Source organism: Marmota marmota, unplaced genomic scaffold (assembly GCF_001458135.2).
Source record: "Marmota marmota marmota unplaced genomic scaffold, marMar, whole genome shotgun sequence".
NCBI lineage: Eukaryota > Metazoa > Chordata > Mammalia > Rodentia > Sciuridae > Marmota > Marmota marmota.
Window position 1 is genome coordinate 5,840,307 of NW_025999983.1, and position 27,226 is coordinate 5,867,532.

The 27,226-nt window shown below is 42.3% G+C and overlaps 1 protein-coding gene across 11 annotated transcripts in view; it reads left to right on the forward strand.

Annotated features, from left to right (window-relative positions):
• Prkn (parkin RBR E3 ubiquitin protein ligase) overlaps window positions 1–27,226 on the forward strand; it is a 1,173,661-nt gene that overhangs the window by 309,575 nt on the left and 836,860 nt on the right. For all 11 annotated transcript variants that reach the window (XR_007348672.1, XM_048805871.1, XM_048805865.1 and 8 more), the window contains exon 3: window positions 20,302–20,539. Coding sequence is in view for 10 of the 11 variants with exons in the window: in XM_048805871.1 (XP_048661828.1) it covers window positions 20,302–20,539 (238 nt within the window). In the remaining variant the exon portion in view is untranslated. The remainder of the gene's footprint in view (window positions 1–20,301; window positions 20,540–27,226) is intronic.

Below are 27,226 nucleotides of genomic sequence, written 5' to 3' on the forward strand. Positions count from 1 at the left end.
GAGGTTTCTTTCTGTTGCCTCCATTATAACGTGGGGCATCCCTTAATTCAGCCCTGTACTTTGATTTCTAATACATGGCCTTGTCCAGGCATGGCTTTAGACTGGAGACGGCCTGAGTAGGTTGTAGCATTGTGCGGGGTCCCTCGTTTAGAGCAGCCTGTTCACTGGAGTTGTCTTGTCACAGTTGTCATGAGCTGCTTAACTTCAGTCTGTTCGTAACATTCTTTGACTATATATATAATTCTTCATTTACCATCTGGTAATTTATACCTGTAGAGTAGATTTCTGATTTTCAAAAGCAAAGATTTTGTGATTTTTTGCAAAAAAATTTGGATTTTTCTTTCATTTGCTGCCCTTAGTTTTTAGGTCCGTGTTTTAGAAAGGTATAGGAACAGGTTAGATAGCTTCGTTAATGGGATGCAGCATGCAATACATAGTGTTCGCCTTCTAAAATTTTCATGTAATAGCACATTCCTTGTTTTCATTGGGTGTTTTCTATGTGGTAGCTGAGTATAAAGATATAGTTTCATTTTAATATAATATCTTATGTTCAAAGGCTTAAATTTTGAGATTTGAATGCCCTGATCAATTGGTCTCAAATTATCCTTTATAGCTACTATTTTTTAAAGACTTTATTATTTTAGAGCAATTTTAGTTTCACGGCAAAATGGAGAGAATGATGCAGGGATTCCCCACATATCTATGACCCCACCTGTGTCTCCCTTGCACTGTCATCAACATCTGCCACCCGTGGGAGTGGCACTTTGATTTTTGGTTAGTTGACAGACCTAACCTGACACACTGCCGTCACTCAAAGTCTGTGTTTCACAGTGGGACACATGTCCAGCGACACTTCCCATCAGCATAGTATCACACACCATTTTCACTGCCCTAGAAATTCCTGGTGCTCCCCTGTTTATCCCTCCCCTGCACCCCAATCCCTAGCAGCCACTCACCTTTTACTGGCTCTCACAGACTCTCACGTAGTCATGGTCACACAGGACCTGGCCTTCCCAGGTCGGCGTCCCCCCGAGTAACGTGCACTTGGGTTTCCTCCCGTCTCGTCCTGATGTGGCAGCTCACTTCTTTTCAGCATTAAATCATGATCCACGTTCTGGAAGGGCCACGGTTCGTGTGTCCGCTCACCTACTGAAGACCATCTGGTTGGACACTTCAGCGTTGCACACAAAGCCCTTAGAAACACTATGAGCAGGTTTTCACGTGGCCATATGTTTTCAGCTCCACTGGGTGAATCCCCAGGGGGGCAACTGCTGGATTGTATGGTCACAGAGTGCTTAGTTTTCTAAGAAACTGCCAGCTCTTTATAAGGGACCTTGTACTTGTGCCATCTTGTACTCTCGCTGACATAGCGGCAGTTGTCCTGCGTCCCCACTGTCCCCACTGCATTTGGTGGTTCCACTATTCTGGATCTTGGCCACTGTAATGGGAGCGTAGTGACATCTCATTGTTTTGATTTGTGTTGTCCTGGTGTTGTGGTGTGCAGCTTTTTTTGCCACCTCTGTATAACTTTCTTTGGTGAGTTTCCTATTAAGGTCTTTGGTGCAATCTTTAATCAGGTTACTCATTTGCTTATTGTTGAATTGTAGAATTCTTGCATATTTTAAATAATATTGGTGCTTTTAAAAATTTTTTATAATAAACTTTAAGCTAGGATACTCATTGTGTTCAGTCCTGTGTTTTTTGTCTGCTTTAGTTTATAACAGTCCCCTCACACATACCATTTCTTGTCCTTTCAAAAACTGACATTCTGAACAGTCAGACAGGTTAACTTGCAGAATTATCCTGCAACCTTCATTTATTTTGTCATCTCCTCATTAGCAGATTTAGGTAAATGTAGTTGTCATCCATACTGACTAGTTTGTAACTGTGATCACTTGGCTACAGGATACCTGTAATTTCTCCCATTGTGGAAATAACCCCTTTTCTCTGAAATTACTAAGGAATCTGTGGGGAGATGCCTTGAGACTGTACCAACATCTTGATGCCCAGCAGTCTCCAGTTCAACTGCTATGGAATCTACTAGAGTTCCTTGGCTGAAGTAATGATTATATCCAAGGTTTCAAAAATACGGTTTTCTTACATCCCATCCTCCCATATCGACCTCACATTTCTCTTCTGTATGGACGAGCTTCTCCTCCCATTCCACACCTTTGGTTTTGAGTCTCCTTAGGGATTCATAGGTTCCTTCTTTATTCGATATGTTATAATCCTCTACCATCATTTTTTTTATATTTGTTATTTCCCAAGCTTGGCTGCTGTGACCCTGTTTATAACAGAGCACATCCTTGCTTTCTGGTAGAAACACACAAAAAAAGGTGTTCTTGGCTCCCGTCGTACTTTCTTTGTCTTGAAACTGGAATGAGAAGCCCTGGGCATTTTAGTGGGATGCTGTTTAGAAACTGAGGCTTGTGTGTTCAGTAGACTTATCACCATTGAAGGACTGGTCTCCTAGGCCCCTGGAGTGAGCAGGTGCTGTTGTTAATGTACTGGAAAAATAATAAAGCCGGATGCGCAAGGGTACTCACAAGGAAGCGCTGCTTTACTGTCATAAAGCTGGACTCTACCCAATGGAGACAAAGTGGGTTGGAAAATGTCTGTAATACACCATCATTCATTTATGGAAGAGGCTTAAAAGTTCCCATGTGCACACACATTCAGATCCTGTTAAGAAGCTAAGGCAGAATTCTGAGAAATAACCAAAGTTGCTTCTGGGATAGACGTAGGTAGAAGCAACACTTTTTGGACAATTTCATGTTTTTTAAACTTGAGCTTAGAAACTTATAAATAGTTTACATAATTATAAAACAGAATTATTTTTTTTAAAAAAATTTCCTATGAATTAAAAACAAAGTGAAATGAGTGAATATAATGTAGTGCCAGTTGCAGTCATAGCCACACTATTTCAAGCTGATTTAGGTTAAACTTAGTTGTCATTAATACTGACTAGTTTGTACCTGTGATTCTAGTGTGATCACTTGGCTACGGGGATAGCTGTAATTTCTCCCATTGTGGGAGAGCAAGATAATTTGTACAATTTTAATGGAATATGTCTTAAGACAAAAAAAACACAATGACAATAATTGTTAAAAAGCTTGAACTATTTGTTTTAATTAATTTGATGTCTTTATTCTGCAACTGTCATATACAGAATGAAGGGTGAAAACGGAGTGATTATGACATCTTAATATGTTATTTCTAAAATTCTCAAGAGAAAAAAGGGTATAAGAGTCATGTAAAACTATTTTACTATCAAATTTGAATTGGAAGTATCCAATTGAACTCATAATGTATTTTATCTTTTAAAAAACGTCAGGTAGACTAACAGCCCCACCTCTGGTTGCTGGAAAAGCTGGGAGTCCCTACTAAGTGCAGTAGTAATGAGCACTTCTGCCAGCCAGGTAGGCTTTAGAACACCATTTTTATTTGACAAGATGACCGATCCCAGGTCTAGGACAAGAAAATGCTTAAAAACATTCCTAAGCAGCAACCTCTCTTCATGTAGGATAGCAAGGAGACCCTTGAGAGCTGCTGCACCTCTGCTGAGCCTCAGGAGTCCATTCAAGGAAGTGCCAGTTAACTGAAGATGGGTACCAATAAAAGTAATCTGTGATGGATTGAAATCATAAATGTTTATATCTATTATCTATAATTTCTTAGTTGAGATTTATTTTATTTTGGTGCTGCTGGGGATTGAAGCCAGGGTCTCATATGCTAGGCAAGCACTCTACCACTAAGCCATATCCCAGCTTTTTATCTATAATTTCTTAATGATGGTTTAAAAACTGTATTTTTTCCATTGCTAGAGTAAACTCATTTAAAAAATTTATAAATAAAGGAAAGAATAGAGCATTTATTCTGCTTTCCTACACAAAATAGTAGCTCAGGGGAAATTTACCTTACAGAAATATTTCATCTAATAGTTGGAAAAGAAATGATAAAAATGTAATATTTTGATCTCACAATTATAATGAATTAGTGGCTCTCACACAGGGTCAGATCCTTTGAACCCCACAAAATGAGATGTCCAGCTATAGCTAGACTCAGCCACAGTGACCCAGTACTTCCCCTTAGATAGGACGGAACAGCACCCATGAAATCTCCTGCCAAAACACACCCAAACTAAACTACATCTCTAGTTGCAACCAAGAACTCTGAGGAATTCAGGATAGTGGATAAATTTTTTAAATCAACCAGCAAAATCCAGATTATAGAAAACTCTACATAAGGATTAATCAATTTTTTTAAATTTTATTTTTTATTCTACTTTGCTATATATGATAGCAGAATGCATTACAATTCATATTACACAAATAGAGCACAATTTTCATATCTCTGGTTGAATACAAGTATATTTACATCATTCATATCTTCATACATGTACTTAGGGTAATGATGTCCATCTCATTTCGCCATATATTTTTTTATATCCCTTGCTGCCTTTCTTCCCCTCCCTCTCCTTTGCCCTGACTAGAGTTTATCTATTTCTCCCATGCTTCCCCTCCTAATCCCACTATGAATCGGCCTCCTTATATCAGAGAAAAAATTCAGCATTTGGTTTTTTGGGATTGGATAACTTAGCATTATATTCTCCAACTCCATCCATTTACCTGCAAATGCCATGATTTTATTGTCTTTTATTTCTGGGTAATATTCCATTGTGTATATATACCACGTTTTCTTTATCCATTCATCTTCTGAAAGGCATCTAGGTTGGTTCCACAGTTTAGCGATTGTGAATTGTGCTTCAATAAATATTGATGTGGTTGTGTCCCTGTAGTATGCTGTTTTTAAGTTTGTTGAGTATAGACCGAGGAGTGGGATAGCTCAACTGAAAGTGGATCAAGGACCTAGGAATTAAACCAGAGACCCTGTGTCTAATAGAAGAAAAAGTAGGCCCTAATCTCCATCATATTGGATTAGGCCCTTACTTCCTTAATAAGACTCTCATAGCACAAGAATTAAAATCAGAAATTAATAAATGTGATGGATTCGAACTAAAAAGCTTCTTCTCAGCAAAAGAAACAATTAATGAGGTGAATAGAGAGCCTACAGCTTGGGAGCAAATTTTCACCACTTGGACATCAGATAGAGCACTAATCTCTAGGATATATAAAGAACTCAAAGCTAAACACCAAAATAACAAAAAAACCAATCAATAAATGGGCCAAGGAACTGAACAGATACTTCTCAGAAGGTGATATACAATCAATCAACAAACATATGAAAAAATGTTCAACATCTCTAGCAATTAGAGAAATGCAAATCAAAACTACTCTAAGATTTCATCTCACTCCAGTCAGAATGGCAGCTATTAAGAATACAAACAACAATCTGTACAATCAGAAAAATGAGAAATTATACCCCAATTGATTCAAATGTATGAATTGCCAAGATCATTGTAATGTCATGTGTAGCTAATAAAAAAAAAATTTTAAAAAAGAATACAAACAACAACAAGTGTTGGTGAGAATGAGGGGGAAAAGGCACACTCATACATTGCTGGTGAGACTGCAAAATGGTGCTGCCAATATGGAAAGCAGTATGGAGATTCCTTGGAAAACTTAATCCATTTTTCTTCAAACATTAATTGCAAAGACAAAGAGATGAAGAGGTAACTTACGAATTAAAAGTGACATAACAGAAAACATTCTGAAATTAGTGGTGATGGCTGAATAACTTTGCAAACCTACTAAAATGGCTGAGTTGTACACTTTAAAAGGGAGAATTTTATGGTCTGTGACTCATGTCTTTAAAAGCATTGAAATAAAAAAGAAGCATAAGACACATTTCTTCTAATCCCCACAGGTATCCACTACTGGATCTGAGTTTAAGCCAACTCAAAAATGGCTGTCTTTCTGAACGGTGGTGCCTGATGACATGGTAGACTCATTGTAATGTGGTCAGGGCTGTGACGGTATGTTTTAAGATAGATGCATGTTTGATAGGGATACATACCTGTCGCAGTTATTGAGTAAGTAATATCACATGAGATTTGTTTCAAACTACTGTAGAAATTGGGCAGTGATGGAAAGAGAAAGGGGGTGGAGCCCAAGCAAGTCGGTGTTGAAAGAGTAAAGAATAAGTACCTGGGCATGATTATTCTGTTACTTTTGGATATGTCTGAAACTTTTCCTTGTGAAAAGTGCTGTTTTTTTTTTTTTTAATTTATACATGCATTGTGGTCTTTCATTTCAAATTCAACACCAGGAACTTGCCTCTCAACTTGCCTGTTCCTTCTGCTACTATGAGAAACCTTCTTCTCCTTTGCTTTGTCCTCCTTTTTAATTTATTTTTTGATCATGTAAAATATTTACATGACTCTAAAACTATGTATGAAGTCACATTTAGGGAAACATGGATCTCACCCCTCTCCCATTATCCCCTTATGTTAGCCTCCGGTAGATAACTATTTTCATTAATTTTTATCTTTTTTATGCTTATATTCCCAAAATAAAGCTACACATGCATATTCATAATTTTCTTTGCTTTTTGTACAAATATACCATACAATGTACTCTTTTATGCTTTTACTTTTATTTGCTTTTAAAAATTTCACTCTTTCAGTTGACAAAAGTCTTCCTCAGTGTCTTTGCTCACAGAACTTGATGCTTCTGGGAAGGGCCTGTGGGTTGTGTCTGATAGTTGGCTAGTATAAAGAACCCCATAACATGACCCGTGGATGTGTTGTTTCATAACTGTGGGGGAGGGTGATTTTAGGGTACATTCCTGCAATTGGAATGTGGGGCCTGCATGGTACCCTCATGTACAGTTCTGTTCCCTTGTCCCTGCAACAGCAACACACATTGTTGAGAGGCTGTTGTCGAGCTATTGAAATGCTGACGGTCTGAGTGGTGTGCAAGGAGACGGGGTCAATCCTCTTCCATCTGATTATAAGTTAATCTCGTTACATTGTCATCTTTTAATATTCATTTGTATGTTGTTTGTAACTTCTCATCATCCATTTTTATTACAGATTTTTAGATGTTCTTTTCCTAGTTAAAGAGTTATATATCTTTTTCACAAGTTGAAAATATTTTTTCCCAATTTGTTATTTATCTTTGCTGATGGTGTGTTTTGTCACAAAATGACTTACAATATTTTTTGGCATACTTAAGTTTATTAACACAGCCATCCCTCATGTTCTATGAGGCATTAGTTCCAGAACTCCTGCAGATATTAATATCCATGATGCTCAACCTCTTTATATAAAATAGCAAAGTGTTTGCATAGAACCTATGAACATTCTCCAATATATTTTAAGCCAGCTTTGGATTGCTTATCATACTGAACACAGCATAAATGTTATGTACATAGATCTTATTTCATATTGTTGAGTATGACAAGGAAAATATCTGTCCATGTTCAGTACGGAATTTTTAATATTTTCAAGCCATTACTGGTTGAATCCATGGAGGCAGAACTCATGGGTGCAGAGTGCCAACTGTGTTTATTGCATCCTGGTTTGGAACCATAGTTGCATTAATTAAAGTTCCATTCATGCTCCAATGTCAGAGTTTTAATAAAGGGGCTTTATGTCATGTTTAGTGTCTTCCATAGTCAGTCCCTCTCTTTGCTTCTTCCAGAAAATTTTTACATAATCCTGCTTGGTTATTTTTTCTATGTGAACTTTAGAATCAATTTATCTATATTAAGGAAAAACAACAACACTACTTTTTGTAGGGGGAGAGGGTAATGGTGATCATATTGGGTTATTGTAATGATATTCTTGCTCATTTATTTTATTCCCCAGAGAACAAAAAGTTATCTGTGACATGATAGATGCCCACAATCAAGCAAATAAACATAACATTTACATTTGCTTATAGTTGTAGAATTATAACTAATATTCTCTTAGAATCATTTTCATAATTTTTATCTAGTAATATATGCACTTCAGAGTCTTTGAACTTTTAGCAAATAATTAAAATTTTGATGACAAAATCTCTGTAGCATGTTCTATACGAAAAGCAAACATGCCATAGTTTGCATGAAAGTGTGTATGTATAAGATACATAGATGATTAATAATAGAGATTTGTACACACCAGGTTTATGATAGGAAGTGGTAGTTGGTCTTTGTTATATGGATATTAATCTGTATAATTTTTTATTCCCACATATATCATTTTAAACATATTTGAAATAGATTTTTACCCCACAGTATGTTGTTCAGCTTTTCATTGCTGTGACAAAAGAGCTGAGGATACCAGCTTAGAAGAGGAAAGACTTATTCCGTCTAATATCCCAGAGGTTTCAGTCCATGGTTGGCTGGTTCCAGCCTTTGGACCAAGGTGAGGCAGAACACCAAGGCCGGAGAATGACAGAGGGGAGCTGCTCACTTCCTGGCAGATGGGAAGCAGAAAGAGAGTGAGCATGAGAGTGAGGGAGGAAGGGGCAGGAGAGAAGAAGTGCCCTTTGAGGGCTTGCCAGCGACCTAATTCCTTCAACTGGACCCCACCACTAGAGTTTCCACCACTAACCAACAATGCCATCAAGTGTGAATCACTTGGTGGTGGATTAATCCATCCATGAGGGTAGATCCCCATTCTACCCACCCCCCAACCCTGCGGCTTTGAAAGTGAACCTTCAACACATGGAGCCTGGGGAGCACCTTATATTCAAATGCTAACACAGATTTTCATGCATTTTTCTAGCTAAGCCTGAATGTCCAAAAATAGTTCTAAGAGGTTCTGTGTCCTAGTCCCCCCTCAATGAGACCTCAGAGTAAAATTGGTTTGTATCAACAAATTCTTTATCTTTGCCAAATTGCTCTCTTCTTTTTGATTCTTTCATCCTGAAAGTAGGATTAACTAAGCATCCTGTGAGGGTGCTTGCCTCCTTTCCCATTGTTCTTTGGTGTATTGCAAAAGAGCTGCTGTTTCAGACCATAAAACCAGGGGAAATAAAGCAGCTCATGAGTTCTTCACTTAAAATTTGTTTTCTATCACTGACTTTATGCTGCTCCAAGCATTTTTATACATTTACAGAACTGCTTGACACAGGCAAGGCTTATAAATACCATGTGCCTTTGGGCATTCAGCAGATTGCTATTTGTATGTTAATTCAGAGACCTGTCCTATAAAGATATAATTGATGTCACATTTGATATTGGTAGTGTCAACGTCTGACACACAATGCCTACATGTTCTCTTTCTCATTCATAGTACAATATGTTTTCCTTTATCATAACCCTTGAGAAAAGTTCTCAGGGCAGACAGAGTCTTCTCCCTCCCCACTTAGCCGTGAACTCACCCTTCATAGCTTTGATGCTAATTAGATTTAAAGTGTTACTGAGCAGTTCTTAGGTTGTGGTTCTGAGAGTGGAGAGGATTCTTGGTTCCCTCAGGCTTCTTGGGGCCCCCACAGCCTGCTTGGCTAGGTGTCTCATCTGTCCCCACTGCTCTGAAGTCATATGGGTCTCCGTCATACCTGTCAGGTTGACTTGAGTGGAGGCTGCAGAGGGTGTGGGTCTTGAGGATCTGAAGCTTTGTGCCCAGAGTGGAGTGTCTCATCTGGTTAAAGAAAGGCCACCACTGAGAGGCCAGTGGTCGAATGCCCATCGTGCTCTGCCCTGTCCTCAGATCTCCACCTTGACTATACTTTACAAACACCCAGGGAGACGATTCAGAATGCAGACTTGAAATGAGCAAAAGACCGGAGAGTCAGTTTAGAAACCCCATGTGCAATCTTGGCTGATTTGTTTAGTCTTCCTGAGCCCTAGGTGGCTCTGTTAAACACTGAACATAATGCTTGAGAGAAGGTTGGTGAAAGTATTAGGTGGGTGTCTTGGTCCATTTGTGCTGCTATAACAAAATGCCTGAGACTGAGTACTTTGTAAAGAACAGAAATAAATTTATCATAGTTCTTGGTGGCTGGGAAGTCCAAGGTCTAGACACTGGCTGGTGGGTATCTGGTGAGCACTGCACTCTAGCCCCAGGGTGAAGGCTTGTTGCTGCATGCTCTGGAGGGGACAGACTCTGAATTCCCACATGGCAGAAGGGACAGGAGGGGGAGCTCACCTCCTGAGGCCCTTATATAAGGCACTGATTCATTCCTGGCAGAGCATTCATTAGGCAATCACCTCTAGAGGCGGCCTCTGAATCCTGTTGCATGGGGGATTAAGTTTCAACATGGATTTGGGAGGTGACACAGACGCTCAGACTGCTTCAGTGAGATTAAATGTTACTATTTGTGAGAAAGTTCTGGGAGCTATTGATATCGTAGCTCACAAATGTTAGGTATGAATCTGGCTTACCACATTGTAGCTGTTGTGACCTTTGATGACTTAACTTCTTGGACTCCAGCAACCTCCTCACTAAGATGAAGAGGTGGATGGAGCACCTGCCTGACTCCGAGGCTGAGCAGAGTGAAATGAGCAGACACCTGGACCAGCAGCTGGGATGCAGACAGCTCAGAATATATTAGGTGGCATCAATACTGTGATTTTTTTTTCTAAATTCTTCAAAAGTACTTATTGAGCACATACTGTATGCCATGGGTAACTGTGACCATGTGGTTTATCTTTCAAACAGGGAGATTTTTGGGAGTTGAAGGGGGAGCTATTAATAGCTGGCTTTATGGAGTGCTCCCCTCCCGAGGAGCCCCCATCTGTATTTGACTCTGAAAGTATTTTACTCCTGCAGTAATAAATTCCAGCTTTTCTTCTCCACTCTTGGGCCTCCCAACCCCACTTTGTCACACCCTGCTTGCTCCGCCTCAGTGCCTTTCCCTCCTTCACTAGATTCCTAGGTTGCCACGGTGATGCAGAGTAAATGTAGTGGCTGAAACACCAGCTATATTCTCCCAGTGCTGGAGGCTAGAACCCGGAAGTCAGGATCCTGGTGGGGTTGTGCTCCCTCTGAGGTCTCCAGGAGGGGACCCCACCCCCTCCTCCAGCTTGTGGACCCACGGAAGTGCAGGGCTATGTCCTCACCCACTGCATCCCCTGTGACCCACCCCCCATCCCTCTGCATCCTCCCTCCTCTTACGAAGACAGCAGTTGGATTTAAGTGGATTAACCCAAATCCAGAATGAGTCACCTCCAGGTCTTTAATTGTATCTGCAGAAACTGTTTCCCTAAAGGGTCACTTTCTAAGGTTACAAATGGTCGTAAATTTGGAAAAGATTCTCTTCAGCCAACCATGCTTCCTGTAGTTACACAAAAACAAACCAAACAGTAATAACAAGAAAGAGAGGCCAGTGCTTGCCTTTCCCATGTGCACGTGCTCAGAGTCTATGATGTCGCCTGGGTGAGGGACTGAGCCCTGAGACGGCTTCCCGAGCTGTTTATGAACACTCTCCACATGGGCTCTCACTCCCTACCCGAGGGCCCTGGGAGAGGAAATGCTTTCCAGGAGTCTCTCGCCTGGGGTTCTCTTGCTATGCTTTCTGTTTCCTGCCATCACCCACCCTGAGAACACTAGTGGAAGGTTTCAGGCATAATTGACACCATCCTCAGTGTCATGATGCGATCTTGTGTGTCTTCTCCATCAGTGTGGAGGGTGAATCATTCCTTTGTCCCCCGTGGTCAAGCTGTGTATGCCACCTGCCTGCCACTTAGTGGACCTCTGGAGAATATGGGGTTCAATTCTATCCACAGTTTTAAGTATCCACTGGGGGTCTTTGAACAGATCCCTGTGGATAAGGGAGGGCCACTCTGTATAAATCTGTGGCCTGACATGTCATGTGGGATTCTCATTATCTTCCCTCACACTTTGGGGCACTTCCCTGGGTCCCCTAGGGGACTTTTGTACTTTTCTTCAATTGACTTATCAGTAGCGAAGACCAAATGAGCCTTTGTGAGCTTTCCTCGCATCCGTGAGCCCCAGGAACATTCGTATTATAACAATGGGAAGGCCCTGTTACCGACAGCGTAGGGGATCCATTATAGAAGTTCTACAGCTGAATGTAGAAGAGTGCTCCCTTCAACGACAGTGTTTACCAGGTGTCTTAGAGTCAAACTTAAAAGCTGAGTGGTCCTGGTCATTGCCCCACACGGTGGTCACCTCACTCACCCGCCCTAGTGCCTATGGCCCTACCTGCTGCACTATTCCAGCATGAGAGCCTGGCTCCAGGATCTACTTGGTGTGGCCGGTGGCTTTACACATTGTTTCTCCTGAGTGCATGATCACAGGGAGGAATTAACTGGGACCACCAGCTGAGGCCAGAGTGAACGGCGTGCATCTTGCTTGCCATCCAACGTCGCGGCTGGGAGTTGGTCCTGGCCCCACAGGGGCTCAATGCCTTTCCACTGGTTATGTCTGGAGGGCCCCTCAGGCAGGTGAACTGCTTAAAGGTGTGGGAGGGGAGCAGGTGCATGTTTCATTTATCTGTGGGAAAGGAGTTGTCGCACATGCCGTCCTAACACACCAGATTATGAAAGAGGAGCTGACACAAGTGACAATGTGTTGTATTTATATCTGAAATTGAAACCTGAGGCTAGAGCTTAAGAAATTTACAGCAGAAGGGTGAGACTTCTTATCTATGTCAGTTGTTTAAAATATAAATACAAATGCCTGCTTGTGCGGGTTTCTTTGTGAAGAGCCTGACTACTTACTGCCCCTCCCACATCCCCCACCACACCTTAGCACCATGCAGGTATTCAGGCTACACCTAGAGGCCAAGGGAAAGGTCTCCCTGGGATCTGCGGAAGGGTGCCTGTGTGATGGTGCTTGGCAACGCATCTTGATGGCAGGAAGACAAATGCTTGACTTAGGAACTATTCATGTTTTAGAATAAGTCATCCCTGTGGTGTGGTTTACCTGCGTCTCCCAACATTCATGTGTTGGAAACTGAATCCTCAGTGCCACAGTGCTGTCCGTATTTAGGCCTGGGGAAAATGTTTAGGTCATGAGGACTCTACCTCAAGAATGGGTTAATGCAAAATGTAAAAGGGCTGGGGGCTGCAGGTTCCATGTCTTGCTCTCTCTCACTTTCCCTTCCACCTTCCGCCATGGGATGATGTGGCAAGAAGGTCCTTGCTAGATGGAGTCCTCTAGACCTTGGGCTTCCTAGTCTCCATAACTGAGAGAAATAAGATTCTTTATAGATTACCAACCTCAGCTATTCTGTTATAGCAATACAAAGAGAACTAAGTCACTCTGTTTATTTTTCTCACCTCTTTTCTTATTGTTCGTATATAACTGGATATACTTCCCCTAAGGGAGTTTTTAGGTTTTGGTGCTTTTTTCTAGGGGGCGGGATCTTTTTAATAATAGCCAATAATTCGAGACTGATACCACTTTAGTTTACTTCTGATTAATTATAAGCATCTTCTGGGTTACCTAATAGTTTAAAATCTTAAATTTATTTGATTCCAGGCCAGCTAGCAACTAATTATAACCTTGAACAAATCCATTCCTTTCCCTGTGCTTACTTGTATCGTTTCTGGGTCTTCAGCAGCCTGCCCTGGCTGTCCTACTTGGTTCTGGGGGTTGTAGCAGAACACTGTAGACTGGGTGGCTCAAACAGTGTTCATTGCTTCCAGCTCTGGGGCCTGGAAGTCTAAGCTCAAGGCCCTGGCAGAGCTGATGACTGGTGAGGGCCTGCCTCCTGGTTTCCAGACAGTTCTCTTCCTAAATGTCCAAGTGGCAGAGAGCAGAGAGAGATGGGAAGCTTTCATGTCTCTTATAAGGGCATGGGTCCCATCCATGAGGGCATCACCCCTAACTCCAACCCTGCCAAAGGTCCCAATGCTAATATTCCCATATCAGGATCAGGGTCAATGTATGTGTTAGTTTTTTCATTTTGTGACCCAAAGACCCAGCAAGAACAATTTAAGAGGAGGAAAAGTTTCTTTGGGGCTCAGGGTTTCAGAGGTCTCAGTCCTTGGGTGGCTGACTCCACAGCTTTAGGACCGAGGTGAGGAAGGGCATTGTGGCAGAAGAATGTCTATAAAGCATGTGCAGCGGCTTAAAAATGAGGCAATTTTGTTGAAAATGATCCATATGTATTTTTGTTGATAATATTTATCCTAAGTAGCAACAAACAACAGTTGGGGGATTTTTCTTGCAAAGTTTACAGTTGGAAACATAGTGGTCTTAGTGGGTGTGGTTTTGACTTTCTGATAGCTGTTGTATTTAGGAAAGAGCAGACAAGGATGAGTCAATTCCAAGTAGCACTGACCTCCTTTCTTCCAAAATGAATCATTTACCAAGGCAGCTACCATGCAGCGAACCCCCTATTTGTCTCCTCGAGGGCCCTGGTATAGGTCCTAATGAGCAGTGGAAAGGTCCCAGGTCTGGGGTGGGAGGGGCGTGGGTTGGCAAGGCTCAGAGCTGCGTTGGCTAATTAGTGTGGGGCTAACAACCTTTGCCAGTAATTGTGTTACCCTGCTTTTGGCAACTTGAGAGGGGGCCTTTTAATATCTCTATGTAGCATAATATCTTTGATTATAATGGAAACTGGTCATAAGGAACAGGACATAATTCAAAGACTAAATCACAAAGAATCTGCTTAAGTTTCTCTCTCTCTCTTTTTTTTTAATGAAGGATGAGGCTGAAGGAGTAGTTTTTATTCTCTCCCAATTAATATAAATTGGCATTTTGTGGTCACTGAACACTCTGTATGGGAACTGGAGTTTGAAACCATGAACCAGTGAGACCAGAGTTTCTGATGGTGACTCTGACTCCTCCTGAGCCTCTCCAGGCTCATTGTCTTATCTGTGTTGTCCCATTGTCAAGAGCAATCAGCCAGAGGGTTTCTAACCAACATGTTAAAAAATACTTTCAAATGGCTTCCTAAAGAAATGTCTGTTTTTTTCTTGGCATAGAAAATACATTATTAGAAACCCTGATGGCCTTACACAAACATATTGGAAGTTATTTTCAGAAGCAACAAGAAAAAAAAAACATGCTGCAATTTGTTCATCAGAAAAAAGAAAATATAAGTTGTTACAAAACGTGCTTCTTGAAAATTAACTAAGAAAGAATCTCTTAATGACAGAATAAATTTTAAAATTAAAATCTGACTATTAAAGTAGGAAACTTTTATCTGATAATTCTTGGCTGATTATAATTCATTTCTGGGAAAAAATGTGTGCCACTAAAAATTTAAATACAAATCCAATATTGTGAGACTTTACAGTGTACACCCAGCGAGCATGAGAGGTTTCTGACAGAATGCTCGTACCCATCTTGTGTGGAGAGAGTTTAACAGGCCTGGAGGACAGTAAAAAGGGTGCTGAGGATATCCTGACCTACTGGCAGGCCACCAAAGTAGGCTCAGGAGGAGCAGAGGGGTCTAGACTGGGGCGTGGGCTTGTCAACCTAGACTTGCCCGACTGGGGAGTCCCTGGCGCTGAGAGGCACGAGACTGCATTCCCAGTCACCTGCCTGGACCCCTGGGCAAGTCCCTGAAGCCCTCTGAGCCTTTCATCACCTCTGCACTGGCTGTGACAATAGCTGTGTGCTTGGAGGACCATGGAGTGGCTCAGGCTCTCAGAGGGAGTGTATCAGGATTGAGTGACCACAGTAGGTTCCGCAGATGCAGTATTAGGGAGATGCAGTATCTTTTCTCTAAGGTGGTGCTGTGTGGGGACAGAAGCACAGAAGAGAGTACCCTGTGACAAGCACTGTCATCCTGGGCATTGGGACCTCACAGGGAGCTGACTTCACTAAAAGCTGGATCCTGCTTCTGTCTTTGGAATCACCTTGGACTCTGCTGGGCTTGTTCCAACCACCTTTGCCCTGTTCCTTCCATATCCATATTTTTGCCGGGTCCTCTGTAACTGCCACTGTCCCTACCTACCTAGCTACCTACCTACCTACCAACCTTAAATCAGATTGAGCTGAACTTTCTTTTGCTTCCTGCCTGTGGTCCCCTCCCGTGGCAGTTCTCTGCGCCCTCATTTTCCAGTTTCTAGCCCTTCTCCTGCACATTCCTTTGGACCTGGGCTGTTCCCACTTGCAGCTCTGAGCCCCTCCTCACCACCGAGCCCTGCTCCCCTAGCCTATCTGCACCTCCACTCGTTCTGCAGATTCAGAGAAGGCTAAGGGAGGAGTTGGCAGCCTGTGTTCCTACCCTGGCTTCACAGCTGGGAGCTGGTGACACTGAGCCAAGTTTTATTCTCTTTGACTCACCTTCTTCTTCTGGGAAGTGGAACTGAAATGAGCAATGACAACCACGATAAGCAGTGTGCAAACAGCTGTATGTGTTAGGCACGGGTCAAATGGATTCCCACACCAACTCTCCAGGGGGGGTCTTTGGCTGTCACAGATGCTTTAGGATGGGCAATTGCCAAGAGCAGACTTTCATTCCTCATCTGGAAGACTGGTAAGTCCAGGATCAAGGTGCTGGCGTTGGGGCTCTAGCGTGGTGTCTTGCTGATGCTCACATGGCTGAAGAGCAGAAGGACAAAGGGGACAAAAAAGGAGGGAAGGGACAGACTGCCCCTCACACCTCCTTTATTGGAAGGTGCTGAGCACATCCGTGAAGGCTCCATCCTGACGCCTTAATCACCTGCTGAAGTCCCCCTCTCAATACTGTCAAGTTGATGATTAAGCTTCAACGTATGCGTTTGAGAGGACAAATCCAGATCACAGCAGATGGTAACAGTCACTCCCTTATGGAGCCATGAAAAGACAGTTGTGCCTCAAAAACACTGTGTACATTTTACCTTTATTGTTAATATAATTATTGTTATAATGTATGAATGCTAACTGGTTAGAGATGATTTATATAACTCTCCATTAAGTATTTGAAAACATATGGATAACTTTTCAGTCCCAGTAATTGTTCTTGTTAGAGTAACATTATTCCCTTTTCTGGGGAATCTTTTAAGAATATTTTTGAAGAACATTGTTGAGTTTTTCAAGTTTTAATTATTTCTAAAATTGGATTATCACTTTCTTTCTGCAATGTTTGTATTCTAACAACATGCCATCAAAGAGACTTCTTTGGGGAGAAAAAAAGACATTAATTTTTTTTTGTATATTGTTGGATAATGGCCTGTTGGATGAGAGTTGGTCATTATTTGACCAAAAAACCCTCCATAGATATTTTATAAATGTGAACTATCTCCATATCAAAGGTCCTGTCAGAGACAGCCCAGGTCACAGACCCTTCAGTCCCCTGGGTCTGCAGCTCTGCTTGACAGCACAAGACCCAGTGTAGATGATGAATGCCTTCCTACCACCTTACTGGTTGGATTAACAAATTTCTATAAAGAAAAAAAAGAATGATATTGCATGCTTTCTCTCTGTGGAGCCATCTTACGGTCAAGCAGTAAGACGTGGGTTTTGTCCTGTCCTGAAAGCCATATTGGAGCCCTATCCTGTCCTCCCACTAAAAATCTTTTCCTAGGGAACCTGAGGAGTTTCTCGTATGGTCGTGAGAGCTAAATATCGTTTGGGGCTTTGGAGTGGCTACCCAACTGAAGTTGATCCAATTTCCGGTCCATGGGGCGTGTTAACGTGGCACTGAGCTGTGCTGGAGGCTGTGTGAGTGAACCATCTGGCACAGGGAGCTTTTCCTTGATCAACAACATTTTTTGTGAAAGAGTCAAAAATTAAGCAATTAAAGATCTCAGAACCCTGGATGGAGACGGGAAAATATGTTCTCTAAATGTCAGTGTAACTACTGAAATCTGTCTGGGGTCTTTCCGTTCCCCTTTACAGTGCTACCCTGAGCATTAGGAAAATCTGGATTTGAGTGGACAGGGAGTTTTTCTATATTTGTCAAATTTCAGCTGTCTCTGAACATGTGCTCAGGTTCCTCATGGGTTCCACAGAATCTGAGCATGAGGGATTTCTTAAAATTAATTTTAAGATCACGGAAAGCTGGAATATTAACATAATAACAGCCACTTAGGTTACCTTCTCTGTATAAAGAACAATTGAATGATGGGAGCAAACAAATAGAATTCTCAGGCTTCACTGCTGGACAAGAAAGGGTGCTCCTTGTCAGTTTCCAACCATGTGTTGAGTTCTCTTCACTCTGCACATGTCCTCGACTCCCCAGAGAGTCTTCCGAGCTGAAGATGCTGTTGTCCATGATAGAAAATGAAGCCCGGGGTGGGGGGATAATTTCCCCAGTGTCACACAGCAGGTGACAAAGTGCTAGGGCCCAAGTCCGCTGAACTCTTTCTTCTGCATTCCCTGGTTCCTGGGGTGCACCGGACACAGCTCTTGGCTGTTCGTGTTCCCACTTTTTCCTTGTTTTCCTCAGTCCTTCACTTCCTTAGTCCATCTCGTTGGCTCAGAGCGCTCGCTGTGCGGGGCCTTCTGGCAAACACACCGAAGGGTGACCCACGTGCAATTCTCAAGAATTTATAAATCAAGCTGGAGGATGCACGCACACATACTCCCCACGTACTGCTCACACCCTGCACTGCTGTAGGAGGAGCATGGCAGACGAAGACTGTGGGGACTTGGATGAGAGAGAAAGGCGTCCCTTTTGTCTCCAGGGATGGCGTGAGTGGATCAGCCCTGAATGTGGACCGTTTTTGCTGAATCCTGAGGGCACAGTATGGGTGCATCCTGAGGCTGTGCCAGGTCTGATCCTCCCTCTGCTCCTCCTGCTGTGGGCTCCTGGCTGGCCTCCGGCCTCTGTCCTGGTGTGCCGTGCTCAGGTCTCCGGGGCCGTGTGGTTTGAAGGTGTGGAAGGACTCAGGCCGAGGGCTCCTGCTGCATCTACTTTCCCTCTAGGAGCATCCAAAAGCTCAGGGCCATACATTATGAGCCTCTTCTCCTGGGTCTGGGGTCGCCCAGGGTGTGTGTTCCAGCTTGTCCTCCCGGAAGACTCTGCCTCCCACACGGCTACGGCTGCCCCTGGGCCTCTCTGTGGCTGGGCTCCCGTCTGCACTGGGTGTACTTCTGGGCTTGAGCAGCTGGGCTGGAACCTTCCAGAGATGCTCTTTATAGGACCCTAGCTGCTAGAGGGCAGAAGCATGGAGAGGCCCTATTTCAGTCGTTTCTATAGCCGTACCCGGGGCCAAGGCTCGGGGCTGAGCACAGGGTCACAGAGAAGTTTGTGGTGTGTGCTATTGAAGTAGGAAGTGAAGACATGAAGAGTGGTCTAGAACCCTCCACAGCGAACAGAGGGACAGGTCAGGAGAGCCCTGAGATGGAGCTCTAGAAAGCAGGAAAGCATGTGCACTTGACCAAAAAGCTCACGTGGCACTCAGCAAAGATCCTCGCGTGTACGGAGCTGGAGTGGCAGAGGTGGGGACAGAGGGCGTAATGATGAAGCTGTGGCATGATGAAGCCTAACGTGGAGGCGATGGCGGTGAATGAGGGAGAAGGTGTGGAGGGAACTGCTGGCTCCTGAGGGTTACTCTAGGCACCTGGCTGGATGTGCCTAGGAGGAGGAGTCATGGCGGGGACTGGCCTCTGTTAGAGAGCAGGAGGAAAATCGGGTGGATGGAGTTTGGGTGCAGTGGGGGAAGGGGCAGCAGGACAAACGGGAAGGTAGGTTGGACATGGGGACAAGGATGCCGAACAGTGATCACTGCTGAGCAGCACTGCCCTGGGCGACCTTGGGAGCGGGAGGTGGGGGCAGTCAGTGTGACAGCGGGTGGGAAGAGGTAGGAACAGGACTGAAGAACACAGGGTGTGCTGGTGCCCCCGGGTAGAGGCAGATCAGAAGCAGGAGTGTGGGGTGGGGTGCCATAGAGTGACCAGGTCACTGCTTTAGAGAGGATTCTGTGACAGCAATGAGAAAGCTGGAGGAAGACACGGAGAGAGAGGTTATTACTGCTGCCATTAGTGTCCTTACGCCTCACACAGATCTTGTCTCCACGCTCTCCAGAAGAGAGGGAATGGCAGGAAGTAGTTTGAAGCCATAGAGAATTGGGGTGGGGGGTACTGAGAGCCAGGACCCAGCTCTGTGAGAGGGGGTAGCAGGTGCATGACAGTCCCTTCTCTAGTCCTTGTCTTAGTAAAGGACATATCACTTCCAGGGTAAATCAGTTTTAAAAGCATATTATTTGTACTGTGCTTATGCAAAAACTGCTCATGTATATATAAAATGGTGAAAATTCATGTCCCCTTGATTATTGCTATGGCTTTCTGTTGCTGTCTTCCATTTATCTCTAAATTTCCGTTTCTGACCCCACTTCAGTGTTGCTTTTCTAACAAGTACCACGTACAAGTGCCTTGACCCCCATGGGCAGGGGAAGTGTGCCTAAGTCAATCAATCACACCTGTCATTTTCCTGTCCCTTCGACTGCTGATGTAGACACGGTACAGAAATGCCCTTGAAAGTTCCCTGGGACCGAGGACAAGTAGCTCTTTGGCATTTAGTGCTTGCCATTTACTTATATGTTTCCACGTCACTCCAACAGAACTGCGACCTGGAACAGCAGAGCATCGTTCACATTGTGCAGAGATCGAGGAGGGGTCAGGAAGCAGACGCACCTGGAGGGGACGAGCCTAGGACCGCCTTGGGAGGCCCTGAGAGGGAGCCCAAGAGCTTGACGCGGGTGGACCTCAGCAGCTCCGTGCTGCCGGCGGACTCGGTGGGGCTGGCTGTGGTTCTGGACACTGGCAGCAGGAGAGACTCCACAGCAGCCGGAGGCCCAGGTACTGTGATGCGTCTGTCCAGGGCCGCGCGACGGTGGTTGGTTGCTCGCTCAGGGAAGTCTCTGTGCAGCGCGGCCTCCCCACGCACATGTCCCACCTCTGCCACGTTTGGACTGGAGTCTGAGTCACTGCAAGGAGGCCTCCTTAGAAGGAGAGTCCCTGGGTGTCACATGAGGGGAATACATGTAACGACAAGTGCAGGTGTCACATTAAAAGTGGACATCAGCATGGATGGCGGAGTGTCGGGACCACAACAAAACTGTGGGATGTATTTGTTTTCATTGTGGAGGAGCTGGGGATGGCGGGGACTTGAGATAAGTTGTATCAGGGTTTGACTGTACGACTAATGTACCTGCATGTCCTCCCATTTTGCTTTCTTCTGCTTCTTTCTTAAACTCTTTTAATTGATTTTGTTTCTTCATGATTTAGAGAAACTTTAAAAAGTAGAAAAAGGACTTTGGAGGTAATTGGAGCCATCTGCAGGCTCTCAGCCACATGTCACAGTGTCAGTGAAATCGCTCCATGAAGGCCTTCGTTCTCCGGGCGGCAACCCCCCACGTGCTGACCTTTGATAAAGAGGTCAATGGGTCGATGCCTTTTTAACAAGATACCTGAGATTGGTGATTTATAGAGGACAGGAATGTATTCCTCACAGTTCTGGGGCTGGAGTCCAACATCACGGCACTGACAGGCTGGGAGCCTGGAGGATCTGGCCCCTGCATCTAAGAGGGTGTCCTGTTGGCACATCCTGCAGGAGCTGAAGGCTGTGTCCTCACATGGCAGAGGGGATGGCAGGTTCTTGAAATGATCCCTAAGCCAAAGAGAGATATTTTAGGGTGGTGTGTTCTGGTCTCCTGTACACTCAAGGCCGGGTATTGTCCTGCTGATTTATGATAGTGAACCCTAAGTTCATTTTGTGGATATTAATTCCATTCACCAGGGCAGTGGCCTCAGGACTTAAGCACCCCTCAGAACTCCCTCTCTTAGTACCATCACATTGGCATTTAGTTTTCAACAAGCATTTTGGAGGGGACACAGACATTCAAACTATAGCAGATGGTCATCCTTTTGTTATTTTGACAAGATTAATGTGTTTTTCTTACTCTCTTACTCTCCAGCATAAATAGACCAAAAATAGAACAGATTAATTTTGATTATGTGCACAGAAAACACCAAATAACTGATGTTACAGGTAGAAGTTTATTTGCCTCCCTCATGTAAGGATGGGTCAAGTAAAGATAGTCCTGGGCTTCATATGACCTTCATAGGGGCATCAAGTATCAGGAAATGCTTCCTGCTAAATTGCTAAATAAAATCAAACACGTTTTAGAAATCACAGGTGTGCTTGCAGAAACAGTGGGATAATTTCCAGGGGCAAATGAAAAAATAGAAACAATGCAGATCATGGCCATCTGAAGTAGAAGAGCAGATAAACAATCAGTTTTATTCCTACAGTGGTAACACTAAAGGATAGTTAACTGACCTGGATATACATGTATTGACATTAATAAATCTCCAAATCTTAGTGTTAAATTTAACAAAAGCTTGTAAATTATAAATTCTAGTAAGATATGCATCATGCAAAATTTCAGAACATAAAGCCCAAAGCAATTGTATGCATTGTTCATGGATAGGGTGAGTGAGCACATAATACATTTTGTCCAGACAGTATATCGTTGAGAGTCAAAGATGGCATTGAAATATAATCAGAATTTATATACCTTTGAAATATTTATTCATTGGCCAAGTTTGGCTTATTATGTAGTGGATTTATAAACTAGTTTTATAGTGTTATTTCCAAAATTTTTTTTCCAAAAATGGAAAATACATTCAGTTGCTTTAGAGTACAATTAAAGCTTTCTCTTAATTATTTCAACATGAATAATATTAGCAGAATAATCATCTTGTGCACATATAAACACAAGTAGTTTTCTAGTATATCTGACTTTAGAATTTTGCTACTGACATTTATCTGAAAAATGTTAAAATATAGTCTTATTATATTATCATAAAATTTCCTTTAGTCTTCAGAATTTTACTTCATGGTTTTGGAATTATTGACACTTTCAATTGACTTTCTCTCTAGACCATAAAACTTTTAGTTAAGAAAATATTCTCTCTCTGGACTTGGAGAAAATTCTAATAAATGTCGAATATCTCCTTTATATTTTAAGTTGAAATGTAGAATTATTTCGACCCAAACAATTGATGGAATAAATTCTTGAAAATTTACATGGAGTGGGGCGTGACCACAGGTCTCTGTGGCAAGAGCCTGATCCGTGATCTCGGCCCCAAACACGGGGCCACACCTCACTTTTCGCCCCAGCTGGTGCCTGCCATCCTCCAGTGTTCTCTGTTGGGTGCTGATCTTGGCACCAACTGCTGGTGCAGTGGGTGTCCTTGGTGTGTGGAAGAATTACCTGGGGTGCATGTTCCAAGTTTCTTTGGTGGCCAGAAATTCTTAAGCCACAGTAAGAAGAAATTCTATACTTATTCCATAACCAGAAATTCCGACTCAATTTGGCCGAGGGTAAAGTTCCCAAATGCCAGTGTCCTACAGCAAAGGTCTTCCCACTGTTCCACTGTGGCTCCTACCTGGTATCATCAGCAGGTGCCAGGTGGGAAGCGGGTCAGACAGAAGTGCACACACCAAGTCAATCCAAGCAATCTGGGCAATTTCCCATCTGCCTTTTAACCTACTAACCACATACAGCCCCTGCCATTTGGGAGAAAATGTTTGAAAACTTTTGCCTCATAAATCAGGAGAAATGGACCCTGTTTTCTGCATGTCACTTGGTATTGGAATTACACTGGGAAGAATTCAGGTGCTGGCTACGTGTAAGAGGGCTGAACAAGGCGAATAGCTGGACGATAGCCTCCCAGGAGCCAAAACGAGTGGAACTTCTGAAATTGGGCCTGTGCCTTTTAGGTATTTGTAGGTGAGAAAGGTGCTGGTCAACATGAGAGGTGATGTCACAGGCTACATTTTTTTTCTTTCTTTACTGCATTTTCATTGCTGCCTAGTAAGGTAATAGTTGTTCACAGTCTGATTTTCAGTTCTCCTGGTGGGAACCATTTGAATTTTTTGAGGGTTTTTTTTTTTCTACATTTATTTTTACTGGTGCCTTATAGTTGTACATAAAGTTGGGATTGTGGTTACGTATTCGTACATGCACACAATATGACAATATGATTTGGCCAATATCACTCCCCGGCACTTCCCCCTCCCTCCCCATCTCCTATCCCTTGGTTCCTTTCCTCTACTGATCTCTTTTTGAGATTTAAGAGATCCATCCCCAACTTTGTTTTCCTTTTTCCTCTCTACCTTTGGCATATGAGAGAAAACATATGACCCTGAACCTTCTGAGTTTCACTTATTTCACTTAACATGATGGTCTCTGGTTCCATCCATTTCCTACACATGAAATAACTTCATTTTTTCTTTATGGCTGAATTAAACTCCATCGTGTATATACACCACATTTTCCTTATCCATCCATCGATGGACATCAAGGGTGGTTAGATGGTTTAGCTATGTGAATTGTGCTGCTATTGACAGGAATATTACATGTATTACACTAGTTAGTGTGACGACTTTAATTTTTCAGGGTAAATACCAAGGAGTGGTATAGCTGGGTCATATGGTGGTTGCCTGCCTAGACTTTTGAGGAACCTCCATACTAATTTCCATAGTGGTTGTTCTAATTTACGTCTCATCAACAGGATCAAAGTGTTCCTTTTTCTCCACATCGTCTCCACCATTTATTATTATTTGTGTTCCTGATGTCTGCCATTCTAGCTGGTGTGAGAAGAAATTTCAGTGTAGTTTTGATTTGCATTTCCCTAATTGCCAGTGATATTGAACAATTTAAAATGTTTGTTGGCCATTTGTATTTCTTCTGAGAAGTGTCTGTTTATTTCATTTGATTCTTTATTAATTAGGTTATTTGATGTTTTGGTATAAAGCTTTTGAGTTCTTTATGTGTTCTAGATATTAATCCTCTGTCAAAAGAGTACCTAGCATAGATTTTTATCCCATTCTGTGAATTCTCCAAACACATTTCTAATGTCTCCTTTGCTGTGTAGAAGCTTTTAAATTTGATGCCATTTGTTACTCTTGGCATTATTTGCCGAGCTTTAGGGGTCGTATTGAGAATTTTGTTGCCTTTGCCTATGTGCTGGAGTGTTGGCTCTGTTTTCCTCTGGGAGTTACAAAGTTCCTGGTCTAATCTCTACGTCTTTGATCCATTTTGAGTTTTTTTTTTTTTTGTATGTGTGTGTGTGTATGTGTGTGTGTGCAGCATGAAAGATAGAGGTCTAATTTAATTATTCTACATATGGATAATCTGTTTCCCTGCACCACTGGTTAAGGAGGCTGTCTTTTGTCCAGTGTATATTTTTGGCATCTTTCTCAAGGATCGGGTAACTAGCTGTGTGTGTCTCCATGTCTTCTGTTGTGTACTATTGGTCTATATGTCTATTTTTATGCCAGTTCCATGCAGCTTTTGTTTTAAAGAGAGAGAGAGAGAGAGAGAGAGAGAGAGAGAGAGAGAGAGAGAGAATTTTTTAAATATTTATTTTTTAGTTTTCGGCGGACACAACATCTTTGTTTGTATGTGGTGCTGAGGATCGAACCCGGGCCGCACGCATGCCAGGCGAGCGCGCTGCTGCTTGAGCCACATCCCCAGCCCTCCATGCAGCTTTTTGTTACTGTAGATCTGTAGTTTAATTTGAAATCAGATATTATGGTGTCTCCAGCATTGCATTTTGGCTACTTTGACTATTGTGGGTTTTCTGTTTTTTCAATGAGTTTTAAGACTGTTTTTTTTTCCTAGTTCTGTAAAGAATGCCATTGGTATTTTGATAGGGGAGTGCAGTGAATCTGACCATTGCTTTTAACAATATTACTTCTACCCATTTGCCGCAGTCCGGCTGCAGCAAAATAACCGGGGGGTGACGAGCAACTTGTGTAGATTGATACAGCAGGAGTAGGAGCCATTTATTGCAGGACAACAGAGGTATTCATACATTCCACATAGCTTATCTAATTAACATAAACTCCATACAGCAGTCAACCAATAAGGAATCTCCATACTTAATGGCTCGCTGGCATTACTTCACAAACCACTTCCTCTGGCAAAATGCCAGGCGCCATCCAGACTTGTTTACAGACCTTAACACCCATTCATAAATAGGGAGGGCCTTTTCATTTTCTGAGATTTTCCTCAATTACTTTCTTCACTGTACTATGGTTTTCATTGTAGAGATCTTCCACCTCCTTAGTTAGATTTATTCCTCGGGTTTTGTTGTTGATGTTGTTTTGAGGCAACTGTGAATGGAACTGTTTTCCTGATTTCTTAGCAGATTGGTTGTAGGTATATAGGAAAAGTATTGATTCTTATATGCTGATTTTGTAAGCTGCTACTTTGCCAAATTTGTTTATTTGGCTGTAGAAGTCTTTTGGTGGAGTTTTTTTTTTTTTTTTTCGGGGGGGGGCAGTCTTCTAGGTGTAGGATCATATTATATACAAACAGTGATAATTTGACTTCCTCCTTTCCTATTTTTATGCCTTTTATTTCCTTATCTTGCCTAATTGCTCTGGCTAGAGTTTCTAGCACTATATTAAATAGGAGTGGTGAGAGTGGATATCCTTGTCTCTTAGATTTTAGAGGAAATGCTTTCAGTTTTCCCCTGTTAACTATGAGATTTGTTTTGATTTTTCATATATATCCTTTATGATATTGAGGTAGAGTCCTTCTATCTCTAGTTTCTTAAGTGTTTTTTTTTTTTTAATCATGAATTGGTGTTGAATTCTGTCAAAAGCCTTCTCTGAATCTATTAAGATTACTAAGTGATCTTTGTTCTTAATTCTATGTATATGATGAATTACATTTACTGATTTGCATATATTAAACCATCCTTTTATCTCTGGAATAAAACCAACTTGATCATGGTGTACATTCTTCTTAATATATTGAACATGATTTGTAAATATTTTATTAAGTATTTTTTTTTTAATTTTTCAGGGTAAATACCAAGGAGTGGTATAGCTGGGTCATATGGTGGTTGCCTGCCTAGACTTTTGAGGAACCTCCATACTAATTTCCATAGTGGTTGTTCTAATTTACGTCTCATCAACAGGATCAAAGTGTTCCTTTTTCTCCACATCGTCTCCACCATTTATTATTATTTGTGTTCCTGATGTCTGCCATTCTAGCTGGTGTGAGAAGAAATTTCAGTGTAGTTTTGATTTGCATTTCCCTAATTGCCAGTGATATTGAACAATTTAAAATGTTTGTTGGCCATTTGTATTTCTTCTGAGAAGTGTCTGTTTATTTCATTTGATTCTTTATTAATTAGGTTATTTGATGTTTTGGTATAAAGCTTTTGAGTTCTTTATGTGTTCTAGATATTAATCCTCTGTCAAAAGAGTACCTAGCATAGATTTTTATCCCATTCTGTGAATTCTCCAAACACATTTCTAATGTCTCCTTTGCTGTGTAGAAGCTTTTAAATTTGATGCCATTTGTTACTCTTGGCATTATTTGCCGAGCTTTAGGGGTCGTATTGAGAATTTTGTTGCCTTTGCCTATGTGCTGGAGTGTTGGCTCTGTTTTCCTCTGGGAGTTACAAAGTTCCTGGTCTAATCTCTACGTCTTTGATCCATTTTGAGTTTTTTTTTTTTTT